This window comes from Perna viridis, chromosome 10 (assembly GCF_037379345.1).
Source record: "Perna viridis isolate PV_CMFRI_1.1 ecotype Kerala chromosome 10, ASM3737934v1, whole genome shotgun sequence".
NCBI classification, from domain to species: Eukaryota; Metazoa; Mollusca; class Bivalvia; order Mytilida; family Mytilidae; genus Perna; species Perna viridis.
This window is the reverse complement of record NC_142454.1, coordinates 27,416,140-27,439,742: the sequence shown is the minus strand read 5'-3', so window position 1 is coordinate 27,439,742 and position 23,603 is coordinate 27,416,140. Positions and strand designations below refer to the sequence as shown.

General features: G+C 32.6%; 1 protein-coding gene across 6 annotated transcripts in view; it reads left to right on the top strand.

Moving 5' to 3' along the window:
- The first annotated feature begins 6,227 nt into the window (after window positions 1–6,227).
- The window catches only part of LOC148605207 (uncharacterized), a 72,751-nt gene continuing 55,375 nt past the window's right edge, over window positions 6,228–23,603 (top strand). For 2 of the 6 annotated variants that reach the window (XM_088550746.1, XM_088550741.1), the window contains exons 1-4: window positions 7,236–7,307; window positions 12,293–14,408; window positions 17,943–18,083; window positions 21,201–21,321. In XM_088550746.1, coding sequence (XP_088406872.1) covers window positions 7,251–7,307; window positions 12,293–14,408; window positions 17,943–18,083; window positions 21,201–21,321 — 2,435 coding nt within the window. In that variant the 5' untranslated portion in view covers window positions 7,236–7,250. Of the gene's footprint in view, window positions 6,695–7,235; window positions 7,308–12,292; window positions 14,409–16,603; window positions 16,628–17,942; window positions 18,084–21,200; window positions 21,322–23,603 lie in introns of those variants that run through there. The other 4 variants (XM_088550742.1, XM_088550745.1, XM_088550744.1 and 1 more) reach the window with 4 other exon arrangements.

Sequence of the window (23,603 nt, the reverse complement as noted above, 5' to 3'; positions counted from 1 at the left end):
GTTTGGGTCATTGGAACAAACCCGTTTGTAAGTCTATCTAATGCTAGGCTGAGTACTAATGACTACCAATTCTTTAAAGTCTTAAGTATGCTGGGAATGCCTATACTTAAGATATTTATAAAGGTACTTAAATTAGCACATCGTTAAAAATACATCTCAACCCTCACCACACTACATACAATCTCAGTGCAAATCATTGTGTCAAGTGTTTTCTAGTTGTGTTATAAAAGTATATTCAGGAGGTAGACCTGGGGTAAGGGACATAACTCTTGAAATCAGTGATACGTTTGCATCATATTCAATTTCATTAAAGCCTATCAAGCTTTCATTTGAAAAAGAATGAAATAAATCCAAGTTACTTTGATTTTAGATGTGATTGATGTAAAATGCTTTACAAAAATGTTCCAATGATTTATATGAAGTGTGCCCGTTACCGTAGCTCTAAATGTACATTCTTAAATTTCAGATAGGGATGATGTTATATGGCTTTTCTGAAATTTAAGATGTTGCTGTCATCACCTGCCTGACACTTACATGGATGTATAATTTGCAGGCATGCAATGATAGGTTTTCGATCATGTCTGCTTTTGTTTATTATGTTGTATTGAGATAAAAGTTGAAAAGAAAGGAATGTTGTTTTTGAGCATGATCAGTTTGTGTACATGTACTTATCGAGTGGAATGACGATGCAAAATCTTCTATAGAAATAGAAAGCTTTTAGATTTAAGTGAATTTAAATGTTACATTTGTTTTTTTAAGTTTTGTAAGATAGTTCTCTTTAAGTTACTTGAAACATTTTTGTTGTCCCATTGAAAATGGGCAATTGATCAATTGATCAATTTTGTCTTTTTCAGTTAGCCATTTTCAAAATTTTTCAAATATTCAATATTCAATATAGACCTTTTTTAACATTCTAAATGAAGTTCTTAAAGTATGATTGGCCATTGTTTGGGCCAATGTGCCTATTGCTCATGGCTCTTCCAGTTCCCAATCACTACATTTTTACTACCAAGATGTAGCAAATTGTTAATTGAAATGGGAAAAAAAAATCAAAATTAATATGAAAATTATGAAACTTGATTTTGATAACTTACCTGATAGAAATAATTATGCAGGAAACTGTAAACTTCATGTAAGTTTTCTGTATTTTTAAAAATTAAAAGTTTAGAAGAAAATGTTTGCTTATTAGCTGGTAGACCTTTACAAAAAAAAATGTTGACAATTTTATGAAAAAGAATTATGCAAAAAAAAAAACCATTTATTATACCCCCCCCCCCTCTTCACTTGCAAAGTCGGGGTGTATAGTGATAGTGGTGTCCGTCCTTTTGGTTGTCCTTCCTTCCATTACAAAGGAGGGACCCGTCTCTTATCCATTACTCCTCCTACACCACTAAATGGAACTGAATGTAATTTTCACACAATCAGTTTGTGGGTTTCATATAGGGAAACATGGACTTAGTCATTTGTGAATATGGGGCCATGGGGGATCCATCTCTTATCTGTTTCTCCTCCTATATCGCTGAATGAAATTAAATGAAACTTTTACAGAATCTTTATTACATGTTTCCATTGTGCACCTCCATTTTAAGATTTTGATCCCAATTAAAATGGAGGTTAAAAGGTGAATCTTTTCAAATGGGGAGTGGGGGCATCATGTTAGTGAGCTTTTCAAATGGGGAGTGAGGGCATCATGTTAGTGAGCAATGGCTGTTTTTGTAGTTTGAAGAAAATTTTTTCTGACATTAGATATTTTCATTTGTTGTAGGAAATGATCATTTCAAAACTGTAAGAAGTACACACAGTGTACAATATCATATTGTTTAAAAACAGATAATTATTTAAATTATCTCCCCTGGACTGATGAACTAAGAGTGTCTTTAAATCTTACTTCTACATGTAATAACTATTATCAGAAATTCAAAGATACATTTTATCTTTTGATATGATTAAAACATTATGACATGATAGGCATACAATGACTTCTTTTAGTGTGCAAATTGATTGATGTATGAGAAATTTCTGAGAGAACACATTAGCTAGGCTTATATTTTATATAAAATTGTTAATATATTTTGCAGACACTCAACAACAAAAGTTTCTTATTCATCAAGTATTGTTAACCAAGATTGTTGGCAATATGCTATACTAATTTCATCCTGGTCGTTATGAAAGTCTTGAATGGATTGTTGAGGGAAAATTGTTGGCAAGCGACTTTAAGTGCTAAAAATGAAAAAAAAAGTCTTTCGGAATGTTCTTAATATAAATGTTTGTGTTTTTTTTGCTCTAACTGGGTTTGAGCCAGACCTACCCTGAGCATAAGCTACCTTAGCACATTAGTGATAGAATTAGGCCACAAGAGAACAAATGTGAGTATTTTTTTTTATGTACTTTAAATTAAAATTGACTGCAATAAATTTTAGTACTGCAAAAAAAAATGACAGGGGATTTATTTTCAATAATTTAATCATTAAGGATTTTTTAAATATTAATGTTTTGTTCCCACAAATTGCTTTAAATCGCCTAGACTGTCACTGTATTTAGATTGCATATTATCACATAATTAATAAAATGTGATTATAGCATATGTATGCATGCCAATGTTTCTGATCCTACAAAATTCTAAATCATTGCAATAAATACAATTTTTTTTCAAATTTGAATGATTACAAAATTTTATTTTTATGAATCTTATAGATTGAAAGGGAAATTTTCCAATTAAAAAAAAATTGTTTATGCACAAAATTGATATTGAAGGGGATCTTCTCAGTAAAATTGGCATTTGGTTTGATGCATGTGAGTTGCAATCCCCGTATAAAGAAATATATATGTGTTATGAACTTGTTTTTCAATCTTATCATTGACCCTTAATATAACAGGGAATATTTTATTCAAGTGAACTGTCAAGTTTTACTCTTTTGTGCACATTCATACATATTCATTAGCAGTGAAACCTTTGTCTGCTGAAGCTTTTTGAAGTTAAAGATTTCGTTTATTTTTTATTGGTTCACAACAACGAAAATAATATTACAGGAATTTATAGCAATAATAGTTTGGACAAGTACCATAACTTTCTATAATGGGGCTTACTTTAGACAGGTTCCCAGTTTTTTTTTTAGAGTTTATTGTTTACAGGCATTCTGTTTTTGCATTGGTCATACAGGTTTTGCTGTTCAGAATTTTCCTTGACTAGTAATAATCTTGGAATTTTTCTTGGGTGGATTTTTGCACATTTGTTAATACAGTGAATTATTCCTTTTCTACTTGCAGGATATACGTTGAATTTTCAGGTTACTTTCTAAAACATGGAAGATATCAATAGTTCTTCCATTTCAGTCTTCACTATTAAGCAATAGTCCAAGGCCCAAGGTTAGTCAAAATGGAGGTGGACCTGTAAAATTGACTACTACAGGCCAACAGTCACTTTATAAAAATTTCCGAAAAGTGTATTTTGGGGCCTATTAACTGGAAAGTTAGTTGTGAAAACTGTCATTTTCCCTCATTTCAATTCTCTTAGCTCTTATTTGAAGCAGGGATTGATGTTAAAGGTTTTCCTTTTGCCCGTGACATGTAAAACTACCTATTATTAAATTAAAGGTCGGAGAACAACCAAATTGTTTTCATTCATTTACATACATATGCTAAAGGACAACCTAGATTTCAATTTGGGCAAGTAGAATTTTCATCTTGCCAGAAAGGACAACATTCATAAAATATCAACATCATACCCTGTGAAGAAGTAATTCTGATTGTTTTTTACATGATTCATCCTTCAAAATTCAATCAAATGATGAAATCTGTCATATAAAAATATCAATGACTGACTTGCAATAAAATGGTCTATCAGGGGAGTTAACTCTGAAAATTATCTAAATATTGTGATTTTATTGAATAAAAAAAATCCAATACACAACAATCCCAACCACCTCTCTGTAATAAAAATAGGATCTTGATGATTCATTGGAGTAAACTTAAACCTGAGGGTCTATAACAGGGGTTAAAAAAGAAAAGTAAGGGGTTAAAATGAGGGCCTAGATGATGAATAGATTATATCTAGCTCTTTTAAAAGTTTGTAGGTCTCAAAATGGCGGAATGCCCTTTTAAAAATTTCTAGTAGTATTTGTATACAGGCTAGGAAGACAATCAGCTATCTAGCTCTACTGAGAAATATTATGCATGTAGCAATATGTTACGTTGGGGATGCTTGATCTGCAACACCTAGCTTTTGCTGTTTTAGTTGACTGGTCTGGTCCTGTTTAATCTACACACTGACAAAAAATTAATTTGAATGAAGAAACCACACGAATAGAAACAAGATTTAAGAAAGAAATAAGCATGCTTCATTTTACTGAGATGTACGCTGTATATGATACTTTTCTTTCAATTTTGCTCCCATCCCCCTTTTTTATGAACATGTATCTATATTGATTCCTACCTACTCCATAATATAGCTTTCTCTGATTTGCACAAACAATATCCCCCCTTTTTTCATTACCACTCTTCTGGAACCATCTAAAACACGGCAGTAGGCATCACTAATCATCGTTAAGCTACAGATTTCTACTGAAGTATTGCGGAATATCGGAAATCAATGGCACATAACGATATAGTATCTTGTTATTTTGTTCCTCCCGGCAACTGTATTGATGATAAATATCTACATGGTAATGGACATTATCCATTCAGAAAGCGATATGTATTTTTGATGTTAAAAATTGTCTGGATTGTTTGTTCCATTACTTTTGGGAGTAATTGGTATTTTGAATGATGCATTAACTTATTCTGATATTGGTGAAAGGTAGAAAATTATTGAAATGAAGTTGTATTTTTGGCACATTTGATGATGCATGATGGAAGTCTGAACTTACATGTTTTGACCTTTGGCTGATTTTTTTTTCACTCTATCTACAGTTTATCCAATCACTGATCATGTTTAATTTAGTCCTTGTTTTTGATATTCATACATGTACCACCTTAAATTTTCACCCCTTATTTCAGAGAAGGTCTTCACTTATTTTTTGAGAAATTGGGGTACAGCTCTTCATTTGATTTTTTATTTGGCTGGAAGATGAAGGCCTTATTTACATGGGATTTTTCTTTTTCAGAGAAGGTAGTGAACACTTATGGTGATATGAATTTCAAAACAATGAGTGAAAAAAATTGGACTGGTGCTTATTTTAAAAGATTTGACATTAAAGTCTCAGTGTTAAGATGCATCGGCAGGCAAAAAACTTGGCAGGACTCCAGTAATCAATGCTACTGAAAATTCTATTCTGGCCTTTGTTACTGAACTTTTTACTGAAAAGTGCCATATGATCAATACAAAAAAATTCACTGTTAGCAAGTTTTGCCTCTAGAAACAAAAGGCTTTTCCATGATAAACAATGCAATTAAGATTTTTTTTAATAAAAAAAAAAACTAGGTATGTAATAAGTTATTCAATAACAAGTAACAATGTTCGTTTGTCTTTTACTGGTGAAAATATAGACTTGTGTTTTCTTGTAATATCAAATAGAAACACTAAATGTGTACACATACAGTGTGACCTGTCTTAGGAACCCCCTGTATACAGCAAAATCCTGTCTAAAAGGAATTAGTGATCTAAATATCCCTTTGGCCTATGTAGTGCATTCAATGTAAAATTATCCTGTATATAAAGAGTACCTGTCTGATGTGATCTGGATTTTGCATTCCCTTGTAAGGCCACTTAAAACAGATTTCACTGTCTTTTAAAATGAAGCTAGTGTGAAAAAGACATTAAACTACCTGTGTTTCCCGTTATTTGTTCAACTTTTAATGGCAAAGATATTATGCAGTTTTAATAATGTAAAATGTTAGATGTTTAATATTTAAAATGTCTTCAAATCAATAAAGTGGTACCTTACATAACATTTTCCTAATGTACATTTTTCAAAGTACATCAACAAACAAACAGCTGTCACCAACAAAACTATGTAGAAAGGAGAAAATATTCACTAATCAATAAAGCATGATCCATCCCCCTTTTTTTTCGAAAATGAATTTCTGAGCTTGCTCATTATGCTTAAGTAGTTTATTGTATAATTCCAATAATTCTAAAGTCATTGAGTCATCTATATGGTAGTAAGAATTAGAGAGTAAAACTCAAATGTGAGGAAGAGTATTGATTGATTGTTATTTAGCTGTTAAAGGAAGAAGCCTGATTAGTGTTCAGGGGAATCAATAAAGTTGCACATATTTATCATATATTACATAAAGTCGATCGAACCACTTCTTTTTTCGTATTATAGCTACAATTTAGTGCTGGATTTCGAAATATTCTTCTCTGGAATTAGAATCTTGTGCAGCTAAAAGCATAATTTTGGCTCAGAGAGTTGTTTACATATAATGTACTGAAGTTGATGAAGATAAAAATATACATGTCGATTTCGTACTGGCAGTGATGTTCATTTCATGTTGTATATTTCGTTAGCTCAACAGCTTGCAAGCTAGTGGGGGAATGGATATATATTGTTATTTATGGACTGTTTTTCGCTAGATTTCTTAAATCATTAAAGTGGAGGGATGGTCTTTTGTCATTCTATAAACAACATTTTGCCATAAGCTGTGGATAATTAAACGATGAAAACTCATGGATATTAAATGATCTACCTGGTATAATAGAGTTTTAAAAGGAATAAAACAAGTTGGACATTACGGAAGGGACTTTTAAAACATGGTAAGGGATAGAAAGTTATGAAATTGTATTGCTTTCATAGTCTGCCTGTGGTCATTTCAAATTGACCACTTGTTCATTTATCTGAAAAATTGATGAGTATCATATTTACATGAAATTGACGATTAATTTCGTATTTATTCAAATTTTTATCTCCCAATTCACATTTCCGCTGACAGGTATCGGGGCCCTAAGTCCTCTAATCTCTGATGATAACATTTTCATATCTTTTAAGATAGTTAGATATATGTAAGTCTTTCAAAGGTGTTAAATGTCTCTGTCTATATTGATTCATCTGGTCAAATATAATTAGGATTTTTTGACAGGTAAGTGTAATTTATACTAGTTTGTTACCAACTTTTAAAAAAACAATATGGTATTATATTTTCATAGGACACAAATAGAAATATACAATGATCTGTTTTGATATGAAAACAAACAGGTGTTTAGTTACGAAACATAATTGCATAGTGCCCCCCCACTTCAATTATTGAATTGCAGCATTGTCACTGAAAGCTTTATCAACATTGGAACGATTTTGTTTTATAAATTTATTAGTATGGATGATACTGGATTTATTGGTTTGATATGTATTCACAAATTTTATGGTGTACTAGTAAGTTCTTGTACATGTAGTCATAGAATAATTTATAATGTATGACTTGTTAAAATCTATAATATAAATGATCCAGAGAACTGTATAAAAAGGGGGGGGTCCTTACCCTTGGCCTGAATATTTGTTAAGATAAAAATGAAAATTAAGACTTATTTCCTCTTGTAGAAATAATTCTTAACTGAAATATGAATTTAATTGTTGTATATTTATTGAACTACTCGAAAAATGCAGATGTAATAATTTAATTTCAATTTCAGAAAAGGGGTTAGGATTAAATTGTGATATTATCCCAATGTGCAATTTATTCTACCACTCTAACAAAAACAAAAAAATGACTTATGACTTATGTTCTTTGCACATATCAACATCAAACAGTCCTTTGTATAATGTCCAATTATTGGTCTCTGTGAGTGGAAACTCCCATATTTCGTCACCTGTCTCATGTCTCTTTCGGTAAGATCTTTGTTGACCTCTTTTTGTTCAATCTCTGAACCGACTTAGTCACCTCCAAAGGAAGATCCAGGATTCAATTTTAAGGAGTCCTGAAAAAAATAATTCTGTACTTAAAAATTTTCAGAGTATTGTGATGAAAAAAATTGAGATTTATTCAAATAAAATGATATTCTGTGCAACTTGAGGGGATGTACACATTGAAAACAAATCTGACCACCAGTAAAACCCCAAGCCTTCCTGACCTTTTGCTTTCTTTCACTTCATTTGTCTATATGAAATGTGTCAGATCGCTCATTCTATGATGATGGCGAAAAATGTTGAAATGTTGGCAGGATCTTTTGCTCTTTCTATCAAATTCTTGTCTGAGTTTGCCAAATATTTGATTTCAACAACATATTTTACATAATAATTTATTTATAGGCTTTTTCTAATATCTGTTTATTCTACATCAGAATGAGTTAGCCAGGACATGTAGATCTGATTATCAAAATCCCAGCTCTTCAGTTTACCTTCGTACATGTACATGTAGTATAGATTATTATTTTGGTACATGTCTTATTCTTTGTAGTCCAATTGCTGCCACAAGTAAAAAAGGGGAGGGTGTCAATACTTTGACATACTAGTACCTGCTAACTGTTAGAACAGCTCATTTGAGAGATTTTTATGTAAAAGAAAACTTTTTGGTGTAAAAAATTCAATTTGTTAAGTATTTTTTACAGAAAATGTAGTAATTTTAACAAAAAACCTCCCACAAGTCTCACATTTCTATGTGGAAGATTCAAAATTTTTCATTGATTTTGAGGTAGTCTCCCATCATTGAGGGAGGGTCTACAGGTATGACTTTGGTCCAATTTTCTTGGACATCTTCTGGACTTTTATTAGCAGCTAGGTTCCATTTTCTTGAACATCTTCTGGACTTTTATGAGCAGCTTGGTCCCATTTTCTTGGACATCATCTGGACTTTTATGAGCAGCTTAGTCCTATTTTCTTGGACATCTTCTGGACTTCCATGAGCAGCTTGGTCCCATTTTCTTAGACATCATCTCGACTTTTATGAGCAGCTTAGTCCTATTTTCTTGGACATCTGGACTTCCATGAGCAGCTAGGTTCCATTTTCTTGGACATCTTCTGGACTTTTATGAGCAGCTTGGTCCCATTTTCTTAGACATCATCTCAACTTTTATGAGCAGCTTAGTCCTATTTTCTTGGACATCTTCTGGACTTCCATGAGCAGCTTGGTCCCATTTTCTGGGACATCTTCTGGACTTCCATGAGCAGCTTGGTCACATTTTCTTGGACATCTTCTGGATTTTTATGAGCAGCTTCTACAAGATGAAATTTATATTTTCAAATTTTGTCTCCTATAATATCAGTTTTGGTAGACCCCAACTTCCTGAACCTACATGTACTTGTATTCGTAAATGTTAAACAAGTAAGGGTACCTTAGTAAATCATTGTGTTAACATTCTTTTTTTTGCAGTTCATTGGCCTTTAGATTAACTTATGCAGTGGTAAGGTTTCGAGAAAGGTCATAATCAGTTTCAATCATGTGAATAGACCAATCCTTTTCCTCTTCTTTTCATCTTCTTTTTATTGGAAAAATAGACTGATAGAATTACTTACATAACTAGTAGGATAGCTATGACATATAAAAAAAAAAAACTCACTTGTGCTTTGAAATTTGCCACAAACAGTCACCAATTGAAATTTCATCCCCCTTTTTTTTCAACAATCATGTTTCTTCCTGTGACCATATGGTTCCACCCTTTGATCTAAGTAAAAACAAAAACGTCATAGTTTTCTACCATTATAGTTTGACTGTTCTGTATAATTATATTGACAATGTTAAGAAATAGTACTTCTCTGGGTTACATTTCTTAAAAGATGTTATAATTCTTGAAGACTTCACACCTGCAAAGCTTTTGATGTGCAACTTCAAGTAGTATTTATAATATTGAAGTTGTGCAATGTCAGGTTTTTCATGACTACTTTTTCTTCAATGCCTTTTTCTGTCTCTTGAACAAAACAAGTGGTATTTTGAGCTAAGGCGGTAGAATCAGAAGAACATATGATATTTACATTATATCTATGTGCTGTCAGCTCGGTACATGAGTTTGCATGGATAATCAATGAGAGATAAAAGATGTTTACCTTCATAATGAATAAATGATGAATCTGTTTTGTAAAGCATTTGTTTTTAACTCTAGATAATATTTTGTTTATTCTGAAAAGAATAAAAAGCTGATCAAATTCTCCTTCTGTACTATTTGATCTATAAAACAATTCTATCAGTGAAGTGCAGATCCAGGTGTTTACAAAGAAAGATTAGCTGGGGAGCAACTATTTATTTTTAGGGTGGAGGGACCTGTTATTAATATTTTTAGGGCATGCTTGAAATAAAAGTAATGTACTTACATTATTTTTGTTCAACTATAATTACCAGTGTTGGGTCCAGAAATCCTATATGGGGGTAGCTGTTGACTGACCAAAGTGGGAGGGGGGGCACTCCTTTTACTATATATAAAACCAACCAAATTTTTCTAGCATGTTTCTGTCCATGCAAGACGCAACAGGGTAGTCAAGGACAAAATAAAACAGTCAGTCCTAAGGTTGATTAGGGTGGCCCTAGGACCTCCTTGTATCCACCTATGATCACATATTTTAGGTATATGCATATAAATATGATGTGAATTTTTTAATATACATATATATATATATTGTTCTGACTAGTTTAGGATGAGCATGGCTTTATTTTTTTGTCAACACATTTTCTTGTTATAAAGCCAGTCAAGTCTTTGAGGTTTACCGTAGCTGAATGGAAGCTTCAAATTTGAGAAGGATGATCATAGTATGTTATTTCCAATTAATTTCTTGGCAACAATTAGCTGTTATAAGGAAATAAGTGGAAATATCTGTTGCTTTAATTACAGTCAAGAACTTTTCATTAACTCCCAACTCGATACTACAAGTCTGATATAACAGAATCAGTGACTTACAATATTGTGAACATATGTTATATACTTGTACCTGAAATAGTAAATTGTTATTAACTTTGCCTTTGTAAAATATTAGATTCCTATATACTGTTAACCAAGAAATATTTGCATCGTCTTTTTTTTTTTCCGCAGTTTTTGCTATAAATCTGCTTTTGCACAGTTTTAAATTTGCGATTGTTCATTTAATGGTACTGTATTATTCTTTGAAGAAAATATTCCTGATAGTTTAATTTTCGGGTTACAAATATTGGTGTGAAAATAGCAAAAATAAAACTGCTGCGAAAATTTGGTGGTTTACAGTACTTACTGTTTGTTATGGATGTATGTCCTCTGGTGTGTGGGGCAGCAGCAAAGTCTTTCCAATGTTTTTTATCCTTGGCAAGTTTTCTCAGTTGTCCCTATGGCTGTTGTGTAATAAGTTGAAGGACTACTGTTTGTGAGGTACAAATTTCCATTATGTTCATATTTCAGTCACACCACAAGTTCTTGATGAAATGAAAAATGTTCATTAAAACCGAGTGGTTGTACTGAAATCCACTTGCTGAAAACTCCATGAAATGGGAAAATTTTGACATAGATACTCAAAATTAAAACAGCCTTCACAGTTTCTATATATCTTTTCATTACTTTAATTAGATGATGTTAATGGAACCTACAATTGTGAAAAACTGTTTTGACAAGATACATTATGATTTATTCAATTTGAATTCCGGGGTCTTCCACAGTCAAAAAAGAGGAAGACATATAACTTAGCAAAGCACATTTGGATAGAGATATATAGAATGGTCCATGACAGTTTTATTAAAATTTCTTTGAATTTTTTTTTGAATGCACACTCTGCAGTTTTCCAAATCCCTAGGTCACAAAATTATGTATGAAATTGATTTCAAAGGTGGCTTAAGGATGAGAATTCATGACAAATGTTAAGATTTTATTAAGTGAAAAAAAACCTATTATTTCATTTCTTATTTTCAAATAACTTCTTTTTTTCTTCTGTCAGAATTTGCTAGTTAATATAAGTCCAAAAACACTTTGTGTGAATAGAGGCCTTGGTACATTCCAGTGCAACAACACCTTTAGAATAATTTTCTGCAATCAGTGATTTATGTGTGCATGTCTTTTGTCAAAGAACTGTTTCATCTCTTTCTTTTGTGGTTATATCTTTATTTCATTGAGGTTATAAATCTAAGGTATTATGCCTAAATAGTCTAGAGTGACTTCCCCTGAGTGGAGCATTTAGGGTATCTATCTCACTTAATGGGTTTGCTACATTGCATAGGTACACCTTAGCCTACATTTTCAAAAGAAAAACTTATTTTCTTTCTAAATGTGTTTATCAGAAAACAAGATAATCTTTAAGGGGAGTGCTTTATTCACATGTAGATAAGTGTTAGACTGCTCAAAGATAGATTCTCAAGCTCAATGACTTTGTATGTTGCTCTTTGATGTAAGTTGGAGAATTTAAGTATTTGCTAATCTGAGAAACATAAATTTTAAAAGTTGAATGAATTGAAAATGTACATTATTTCATTTTAGAGTTCAAACCAGATCAGACGGATCCCTGTCCCTCAAGGGAAGGGCACAGAAAAAAGACGATCATTTTTACCAACTCCCAAAAGTTTCGGACTTCAGAAAGAGCCTCAAGAGATACAGTCATTTTCGCCCCCACCAATACTCCAGAAAGAGTCTCAAGAAACTCGCCTGTTTTCACCTCCACCTGAGGAACTTTCAGTTGATGAATTACGAGTTGGGGATCGAGTGTCAATTGGTGGTATAAAGGAAGGAACACTTCAGTATTTTGGAAAAACTCACATAGCCCCAGGTTTCTGGTGTGGAATTGAACTTGATGACCCAGAAGGTAAACATGATGGTTCTGTAGAAGGAGTCCGATACTTTGAGTGTTCATTTGGACATGGAATATTTGCACCAGCAGAAAGAGTGTCGAAAATTGAACAAATAGAAGATGTGATTCAGCAACAAGTTCAACCCATACAGCAACTACCACAGCCAAAGTTCAAACAAAAAAGACAACTACCACTACCAAAGTTTCAAAGCAATAGACAGGAAAGTACTGAAAGTTTGCTAAGGTCTAAAATTATTGAAGAGCAGGAAGCAGCAAGCCAATACTATACTGAAAGTAACAAATATAGCAAGCCATCTAAGTCATATTTTCAGGAAGGTTTGTACGATCGGAAAAGTTTGAATATTGACGACTTATTGCAACAGCAATATGGTGATTCCTGTGAGAAAAGACTTTCATCTACTTTTACAATAAGTGATGGTAAGGGAAGTGACTTTGAAGAAATTGCTCAGATTCCTCAAAAAAGGGCTTCTAGACGAGGACAGAGACAAAATCTAAGTGCTGTAAGTACTGATGGTGTGCTTGAGGTGGATGGGAATGCTTTAAATAATACCTATACTCTCCCTAATGAAAAGATTGAACAATTGAATTACTCCCATACTGAAAGTGTTTCTTGTGGGGAAGAATGCATAGATCCTGAGTTAAAAGAGTGTCTTAACTCTGATGGAAGACAGTATTTCAATTTAACATTTGACACTGAACGAAATAATTCTCCAAATTTGAGTAATTCAAGAAGCTCTGATAAGTTTACTGAACAAGGGTTTCAAGATGAGTTGGATGCAACTCCTGTCCCAAAATGTGATGTTATGAGTGAGAGCATGACCTCTAGTTTAGGTGTGCTTGATTTAGAAGATGTTTTATATCGTTCCGAGCTCAGTGATGATTTTATTCTAGACTCGTCAAATCTGACTGACTTGGAAAAAATTGTTCAATCTTGTGAAAAATCAAAACGGGTGGCTTCATTGAATGACACTTTTGAACATAAGAATGTGATTTCCTCCACTCCACTGGTGTCGGAAAAATCCCATATTGCGCTTGATCGTACCCAAACTTTATCAAAGTCTCGCATGCAAACTGATATCCCAGAAGAGGTTGGTGATTTCTCAGATGAACAGGTTTTAGAGGATTTAAGACAGAATTTAAATTCAACTTTTCAGGCTTCTTCTGGTAAAGGTGTTGATCTTCCTATCGTAGGAGAGGACACGCTTGATTGGAGACACGAGGCCTCTGATTCGGAAGAACAACAGTCTGATGATAGTTTAGAAAATTCATTTTCAAGTGTTAACAAAAATTTGTATCGTGGATATAATGTTAAAAGTAACTTGAACACAACTTACGGAGTTGAAAGCAATAATAGTCGAGTTGACAGTTTGACTGAAAAATTAGACAATTTAGGTTTAAACAAAGATGAAAGTATTCAAAGTTTAAAAGAAATTGGCTTAACTAGAGAACAGGTTCAAAAATTAGATAAGCCTATGACAGATTCTGGTATTTCTGTAAAAGGATTAACAGATTCTACCAATTCTCTACAAAGTTCAACAGAAGGAATTATTTTCCGTCAAAGAAAACCCATGACTGATTCTGGAATATCACTTCAGAGTGATGGTATGGCTGACTCACAGGAGATAAGATGGTCCCAGAATCTAGACAGTCTTCAAGAGCTGACTGAAACAGCAGGATTTGATGGCAAAGGCATGCTTGATCCTTCCCAACTAGCAAAAGACTTACAAGCTGGACATGACAAGAGGGGACGACCTTTGTCCCTAATTTCTACAACCAGTGCAGACACAGGTAAGATATTTATACCAGAAGTGTCCTCTGCTTTTCTAGAAACCGCCCCCCCTCCCCTGAGTTGCACATAAAAAGTTAAGTCCAGGGTAGACGAAAGAGGAAAAGTCTGCATAGTTTAGGCAAACTCTGGCATAACGTATGGGTTGTGACATGAACACTCCATACGCAAGTGCTGAAGGGATTTTTCCACAGATGAAAGGAAAGTTGACAATTCTGAATGAAAAGTCATCACATTTGTCATAAAGTTTGATCAATATGAATTATCATAAATTTTACCAGAGTAGTAAGTTTAAAAATTTCTTAGGTTATGGATTTAGAACATACCTATACTTCAAATAGCTAAAATTATACTAGAAAATATCTGGTAAGAAATAAAGAAATAAAAAATAAAATCCTCCCACCCACCTTTTGCAAGGGTTGGATGAGAATCCACCATTTAAGTTTACTTAGCCTTACTACTAGTAAAGATTGTTGCAACTTTAATCCGTTTTCTGCATTATGGTTTGTTCGAAACAGAAAAAAATCTTTTCACTTCTTGATACTGTTTTTGAACCCATTACCAGTCATTCAAATTAAGTGACTTGTGATGTCAATATTTTTCTAATGTCTTAGGAAGTATTATAGACAGTTGCAAAAATAAATTGATTAGACAATATCCTCTCACTTTTTACAGTATTGATTTTAAATGGGTTTTAAGTGCCAGGTGTGAGCATTTCAATATGTGTGTTTACATTGAAAATGATGGCATATTGAAATAACAGTTATTAACTTCAAGCGCTATAGCAAAAATAGAAGTGCAGACAAGCATTTTGCTGAAAAAACTTGTGTCTTAAATTTTCTGAATTTTTTTTTACTTTAAAATTTGGCAGCTAGGCAAAACAAAGGAAGAAGAACATACAGATGATAGTTCCAATCAAGACATTCTTTGTTTTATATTTCTTTTGTTGATTTTAACCTATTTAAAAGAATTTTATTACCAACAATTATCATTGAAAATGTCATATAGATTGCAGAAGCTTTATACAAATTTCACTTAATTTACTACGTTTACCAATGTTTTTTTTTATAGTTATATGTGAAGCAAACATTTCCACGTACTTATACCCCAACTCAAAGAATGGGTGGTATATTGGAATCACCTTGGGCATCTGTTTGCATGAATTTTGTTGCAATTTATCTTGGCTTTCATTGGATGGATTGGTTTCAAATTTTGTATATATTTGGCTTTTAAATGGATGGGATTATATTGTAAACAATTGGGTTGCTGTCCAATATTGACTTTCTGTTTATGGGACTTTTGCACCTTTGGAAGGGGACATAGAAAATCTGGTGTCTGTACATCCTTTGGTCACACTGGTTAACCCAACTTAAAAAAAAAGAAACACTCAACAGATTTTCTTCAAATTTTGTAGGATTGTTAGTCATCATATGCATTGACATAACTATTTGACAAATTTCACAGGAATTATGGGACTTTATCGATTTTGTACATGCTACAAATGTACACTATAGGAACACTTTGCGGAAACAACTCCTCAGAAACTGCATGAACACATTTTTTTTCAAATTTGTAGGTTTATTAGTCACCCCTTGTAGTTGATCATATTATGCTGTCATTTTGATTCGATAAATTTTACAAGAGTTATGGGACTTTTGCACTTAAACATTTTGCGGGCAGTGGGGGACATATGGCTGTGTGCAGTAATCCTGTTGCTTTAAAGGAATGATACAGAAAAATCTTGGCTCCAGATGAAAGAGTCATTTTCAGATGTAGTGTGTGGAGCATGCATGTATGTTGTAAGCGATTTTTGTTGCTGTAGAATAACAGCTTCCTTTATGAGTGGGACTATATCTAGCATGACAACCTATGCATATTCACTTACTGGGCAAGGTACATGTACATGTACCTGCAGCAAAAAACTAAAATTATGATTAAAATGCCAGTGAAGCCAGCAAATAAGGTAGACATGTCAAATTTGGTGTATACATTGTATACCTTCTGCTGCTGAAAAAAAAATCTGCCTGTAAGTTGTGACCTAATTATTATATGACTGGAAATATCTGTTAGAATCTCCTTGGTCAGCATGATATCACTGACTTCAATGGCCTTTTTTCGTATTAGGTTACAGTTTCTATTTATTTTCAATTTTCTAATCAGTAAATATGTAAGCAAGGGTTTTATTCTATTTTTACAGTATTTGAAATGTTGCTAGAACAAGGTATTGAACTATTTTAGGGCAGATGGTTACAACTGCATGGTTAAAACAGTGTGCGAAATTTTTTAAATTTTGTTGACAGAATAGTTGCAGACCTGTAATTCATAAGGTTTTATTCTTAACATGATGGTTTTAATGAATTTAAGATGCAATCTTGTTTGTGTATTTGGAATGTTTTCAATTTTTTCACCAGGTTTACCCAATCATGGTTATGCTGCATTACTTGGTTAAAAATTCAAAACGATCTTAATAATTTAATTCCCAACCATTTAAATGTGATTAAAAATTATATTTAGTCTGAGATTACCTGAATCACAGACTGGGCCAGACCCATAAAAATTTTGATGTCACTGTACTAAACCAGGTTATGCAATATTACCTGGTTTGCTGGAAGTGAACCATCCAATCAGAAGGCTCGTTACTAACCAGAATAATTCAGGAGTCCAATCGAATAGGTTTACAAGTCAAACAAGTATTTTGGCAAGTGACGTAAAATGTGGCTATACTTTACTGACCATATGTTTTTGAATTGGCCTGTGTCAGCCTTATTTGACGTCACTTGCCAAAATGCGCATTTCATTTACAGATTCAATTGGACCCCCTAATAATTTCTTGACAAATAAATTCGCACACTGTTAAAGACGCCGGTGAATCAATACCCTAGTTCCTCAAGATCATTCATGTTTTGTTTGCTTAACCATTGACTTCCTGTAAATATGAAGAAATAATGAATTGAGTTTTTTTTTTTCAATTTGATGACATAATTTGATAAATTATGTTCACACCCCCTCATGCAAACAAAATGAATTGTTAACTTGTTTGCACATGACTTAAAGTACCAATAAAATACTGCTAGTTTTTTGCTGATAATTTAGTACCTTATGTGACCTAGAAAGCCATGTTAATTCCTCCTGAAGTCATTTTAATTTGCTTCTTTCATTGCATTTTTACCACAATAAGAGGGATGGGATTTTTCTCTCATTTTCACCTGAAATAAGTGCTTGTCTGTTTTATTACAGCTGCTTACAAAGCTAAGATGATATTCAGTTGTCAATCTATATCTTTACATGTACATTTTGTATCTTTGAAGTGCTCAACTAAATGCATTATTGATGAAAGGAATGAAACATTCGAGTAACATTTTAGTTTGCTTTGCAGACTTATAAAAATAGTATGTTTTTTATTCTTTGGTACTTATGACATACTCAAACAGAAACTCTAAAGCTTTTGATAAATTTGTCTAGTAGTGTTTGCTGAATTGAAAGATTTTCAAACTAACTACTCATTGTCATGATACAATTCTTTTGTCAAATTTTAGGTTATGTGCCCGACACAGATTCTGAGATTGGTACTGTGACCATGAATTCACCAACTGACTGGCTTGACAAACAGATAGACGGACAACAGATGGCAGGAATGGACCAAGATTACAGTGACACATTCAAGCACTACCAAGCAGGTATACAATTATTCAAACATTACATTTAATAACATTGTATACTCTCTGCTGTCTGTATGTACACAAAATAATCATTTCAGTTTGTGTATATTTTTTCAGGAAAAAAAAACGAGTATAGATCAAGATATGAAAGGGTCTATTTTTATGTTTCACATCTGTCCTTTTTCAAATCCAGTTTTATAATAATGGTTTATTGAATTTAGACACAACTTGTTGACTACAGATCTACAGACATCAATAATAGGATTTTAGTGCTTGTAACTCCTCAGAGAAAAACATTTATTGATTTTCCAGCATAAATATGATTCCTTAAAGAAATAAAGCTTTCTTGGTTACATAATAAACTCAAAATTTAGATTGACACTAACAGTAGTCCTGTAATTCTGTGCCATCCTTATTTTTGAGAGGTCTACTTGAAAAATTTTCATGGTAGTCCTATGGGTTATCTAAATTTTGCCTTTTTTTTCATAAGATCTGAGAACAGAACCATCATTACTGTCTCTGTTTTACCCCTGAAGTAGTCCTATTGACCACCTAACGCAGTGTTCTAGGATTCCTATTTCCTGTTACCTGGGGCAAGTGAAATTTGTGTCAGGGAAAGTTAGATACTTAGTTACACTTTCCCATGGAAAGTTGAAAACTTCATATGCTGTAAGGATTTGTTTTGTTAGGAAAGCAGTCATTGACTGTGGGAAAGTTGATTTTATATGGATTTTTCCAGAGGAAACCTCAATTTCTGAAAAATCCTAGAACACTGCCTAATGAATGAAATTAGTTTCTAATCCTGGTCAATGCCTATAAAGGGCTCCAAGTTAGGATAACTAGGAATATAATTTATTTGCCTTTCAGGCTCTCTCTCATCTTGATGCTGCCTTATTTAACATTTTTTCATCATGTCAGTTGTCAACAAAAAGAAGCTCCCCCATCATGTTTTTTGGCTGTGAACATTGTTAAATACACCCTTACCCTTTGTATACAATTAGAATGCTAAAATAAATGTTTCCCTAAGGCCATTATAAACAAGTTCTAGATTCTCATCCAACTTTTTTACAAAATTAGGGACAGGCAGGCAAATTTTAATGTCTTATTGCTGTGAAAATACTTTAATTCGTGGACACCAATTTTTGTGGATTAGGTAAGAAACACAAGTTTGTGGATTCTTGAATTCGTGGTTTTGTGGTTTCCTTTTCGTTGAAGACCAAATTTCATGGTTTGTCCTACCCATAAAAACCACAAATATTGGTACCCCACGAACAATAGTCCTTTCAAAGTATTTGTTAATTTTAAGTGAAAATTCTGTCAATTTGAAAGAAATTGACTTTCAGAAAAAAAATCAAAATGAAATTTCGTGGGGAGGTGGAATATTGGGTCGGGAGGGGATGAGAATCAAGAATTTTTTTTATTTTTGACATATTTAGGTTTATTATTACCTTGATTGGAAGGTCATCCTTGGTCACCCCTATATGTGTACAATTATACAATCACCTTACATGGTAAAAGAGTAATCAAGGGAACCAAGGTTATAGCGGTAATCAAAAGAATGTAATCCAGGGACAAAGACCAGACATGGAAAACAGACATACACAACAAAGAACATAAAGTAACTAAAATCATACATACAAAGTAACAAAAGTAAATGAGCAACTTGGACTCCACTAAAAACTGGGAGCATGGACCAGGTGAAAACTCTTGACCTGTCAAAAGTTGATTAAAACTCCTTGTCTATTTTTTAAAATAATACGGAAATCGAAGGTTTACTATAGAAGGCTGTATAGGAAAAAGAATACAAGACTGTAACCAATAGTTCTGCCCTTGTGTATATGGTTTTATTAAAGTCTGCTTACATAAAAACTATGAGGCTCTATTTGGAGCACATAATACATGCAAGAAACAGTTAAATTTTCATGAGCCATTAATCATAACATTTTTCCTTTTATAATTGTTACAGTTATAACTGTCCTCAGCAGAGGATTACAAATTTGAATATAATTTTCTCCACTGAAGATATTTGATAATTAACTATTAACAATGAGAGATTTTATGTTCTCCTAGTTGTTTCAAGATTCAGGCAGTGGGTGCAAAATTATCTGTCACTTTGACAAAGTCATTTCATTATTTGTACCATCAGAATAAAGATTTATTATCATTTTGGTAAAATGAGTTATGATTACATTGAAAAGCTGCAAATGATGATTTCGGGGCAGATATGTGTAACTCTGTATGTATGATTTTAGTTACTTTATGTTCTTTGTTGTGTATGTCTGTTTTCCATGTCTGGTCTTTGTCCCTGGATTACATTCTTTTGATTACTGCTATAACCTTGGTTCCCTTGATTATTCTCTGTCAAAAGACTTCCCTTATTTCCTTATATTATTTATTATTCTGAATGAAATAAATCCAAGTATCTCATGTGATACAACAATCAAATAATGGCCATTGGTATACTTTTGGATTGGTGGGTTTTGACATACATTTACATTTTTCAGGTTTTTCCCAATTTTTGCCTGATTCTTACAAAACTTTGTACTTACAAAGTAGAACAGCACTGTGTGATAAGTTTGCATACATATATACTATCATGATTATGTATGGTTAGTTTTGGATGTTTTTTGTAGAGAAACAAGCTTTACTTGGAAAGATCAATTGCCATAATTATTATTCAATTTTACAATAGGATAAACTTAGTTCTTGTATTACATACAATTATATGTATTTTAACATGTATCATGTAAATTTAATACCAAACATGCATATCAAATGTAGTTCAGTGCATGTCACAAGCAGGTTTTCTATAATCACCAACAATAAATCTTGTTTTCCATCCTGTATTTACGTTTTTTTCACCCATGTTTTACGATAAATCTCCTTTAGTTTCTTGCATTTATTTCACCTGTTATTTTGATAGTAGGATACAAGTTCCGATGTGAGAATTACCTGAGACGTTTGACAAAGGGGTTATAAATTTTCGGTTCAGCTGTCAAGGGGCTTTAGCCATTATCACATTTCATATAATTTTATCATATGATAGTTTTTATTGGTCTGAAATTAAATGTGTTTTTGACCTGAGAAGTTTAAATGCATTTATAAAGTGATTGATTTTTGGGTTTGATATTGTAGCGGTTTTAAAGGGCACTAGGCGAGCCAGAGACATTGAAAGTGACTCGGACATGTACAGTGATGCTGGAACAATAATAGCGGATTCTAGTACAATAACTAGTAAAGAAGTTTCCTCAGATATGTAAGTATTGCCTAGATTTTATGGTTCTGTAGAGGAAGTTAGAGGTAGGCCTGTCAAAAAGAATCAAAGATAAGTTGCATAAGATCAAAGACTATAAGATTGGTTTGGCATTTAAATGTAGGAGTCTAATGAAAGAACTTCAAAGTATTAAAGGTAATTCTTTGATGTTGATGGTAAGCTTTTCTTAACCTTTGAGGTTTTTGTTGTTAATGAAATAAAATATTGATGTAATTGGAAAATGTTGTCATGTATAGGTCAATTTGGTATGGTAATGCAATGTTTTTGACAATTTTTTAACTGAAGTTTTTTAGTTGTAATTCACCTTTAGAAGTTCGAAAAGTATAAAATTGTCCTTTGGTGTGGTTTTCTTGGATGGGGGATTTAGGAGGGACAAAAAAAAATGCTAAAGGATTCTGAATGATCTGAAGTATGAGGCACAATTACCAAGAACAGGTTGTGCTTACTTGTTGTGCTGTTTTATGTTTTATTTTATTTCTGGCATGTACTATTGGTTAATTTAACACTAGAACTAATGAATAATTTTATGATATCCATAGTCTTAGTGATATATGATGCTGAAGATTCTGTTTAACTACCCTTTTTGATAACAAATTAAGGAGGCTCTCCTGCAACAAGTAGTAGATTTGCTATCAGAGGAATACATGCAATCAATATGTTGAACATTTAATTTTATTATTACATTTAAAGAGAGGGACCTGTAGCGAGTCTAGCTGTATCCTTAGTTTAATTAGAGATCATTTCACTCTGCAGGGGTCTGACTACCACTGTTGAATACAGTAGCTGATCCAGGGGGATCTTTGGGGTTGAAATCCCTTTAGATTTTGTTGGAAAATTTTTCAATAAGATGTGGGCAGTAAAGATCAAATAATGGAACCCAGAATCTGGCCCCTCTCCCCATTCCCCCTCTTTAAAATCCACCTTGGTGAATATATGCCTTTGGCTACTATTATCAGGAAAACAAAAAAAAATCTATACTCACTCATGTGTTTTTCCAGATACTCTAGTACACACTTAAACTTAATATGAATATGATTTATTGATTAACTTCTCCACAAGAAGACAGTATTTTATGGTAGATTATAATTGTGATTTGATCATTAAACATAACTGAACAGACACCATTAATGTTACATACAGAATCTTCCGTTATGCAATAAACTTGTAGTCATTTCATAGTTGTAGGATGCAGGAAGTTGGGTCTCAGAATTGCCCTGTTTAGATTGGCAATTGAATGGAATAATTGTATGCTAAAGTTTGCAAAAATATTGTAAAATTTGGGATTACATTTTTAAAAACATGGCCTTTTTTTTTAGGTCAGAGCAGTCTTTCCAATGGTTCAGTTTTTTTTTCAGGACATTTAGTCCTCAATGATGTCATACTATTTACAGGACCGAATCAAGTTTTACTGTCCATTTTGACCTGAAACAAGAATGACTAATATCAGAAATTTTCTAGACTTCTGGTCTGGCGTTCCAGATTTTTTATAGGTCCTGTCACATTTTTACCGGTGACATCCAACGGTCTGACAAACCTTCGGAAAGACTGTCAGAAGACTGTTATTACTGATCTTAATAGTGAATGTCCAAAAAAGTAAAATGTCATTAAAGTTCAATTATTTTAAAGTTTGCATCGTACAAAATAATTAAAGAGGAACATTTTATTATTCAAATGCTCATATTGTATCTTAAAATTCAATTCTTTTGCTTTTTTCACTATACATGTAGCTTGAAGTTGTGAAATTATGAAAATACATCATATTCTTGTATAAATGCTTAATAGCCTAAACAGTCTAAATGAAAATAAAAACTTGAGTCATTTAACAGATTTAAACATTTTGATGTTTTGATTTTTTAAACATTCTCATTTTCATTAAATTTTACACCTTCAAATGAAATCGTTCATGCAGATTGTTGATAATGAAAGCATAACAAACTGAATCAAAAGTTATGGTAGTGAACATAAAAGAACGGATATAAGGGTTTTATTTCTTAAAACTTGTAATACACGATCACAATTGTAGAAATCCAGTGAAAATTGACTGACAAATTTTCAAATGTCACAGGTCAGGAAATGATGTCCTTAATATCAATTTAACAAGTACTTAACAATTGTACTTTAAAATCTTGGTAAAGGAGCATTTTACAATTTGAAATGTATGATTTAAATAATGAACAGGTATTAAATTGTACTGAAAATAAGATTTTTAATTGTATTGATATACTTGTACATGTACATTTTTGTACATATATACTCATATACTG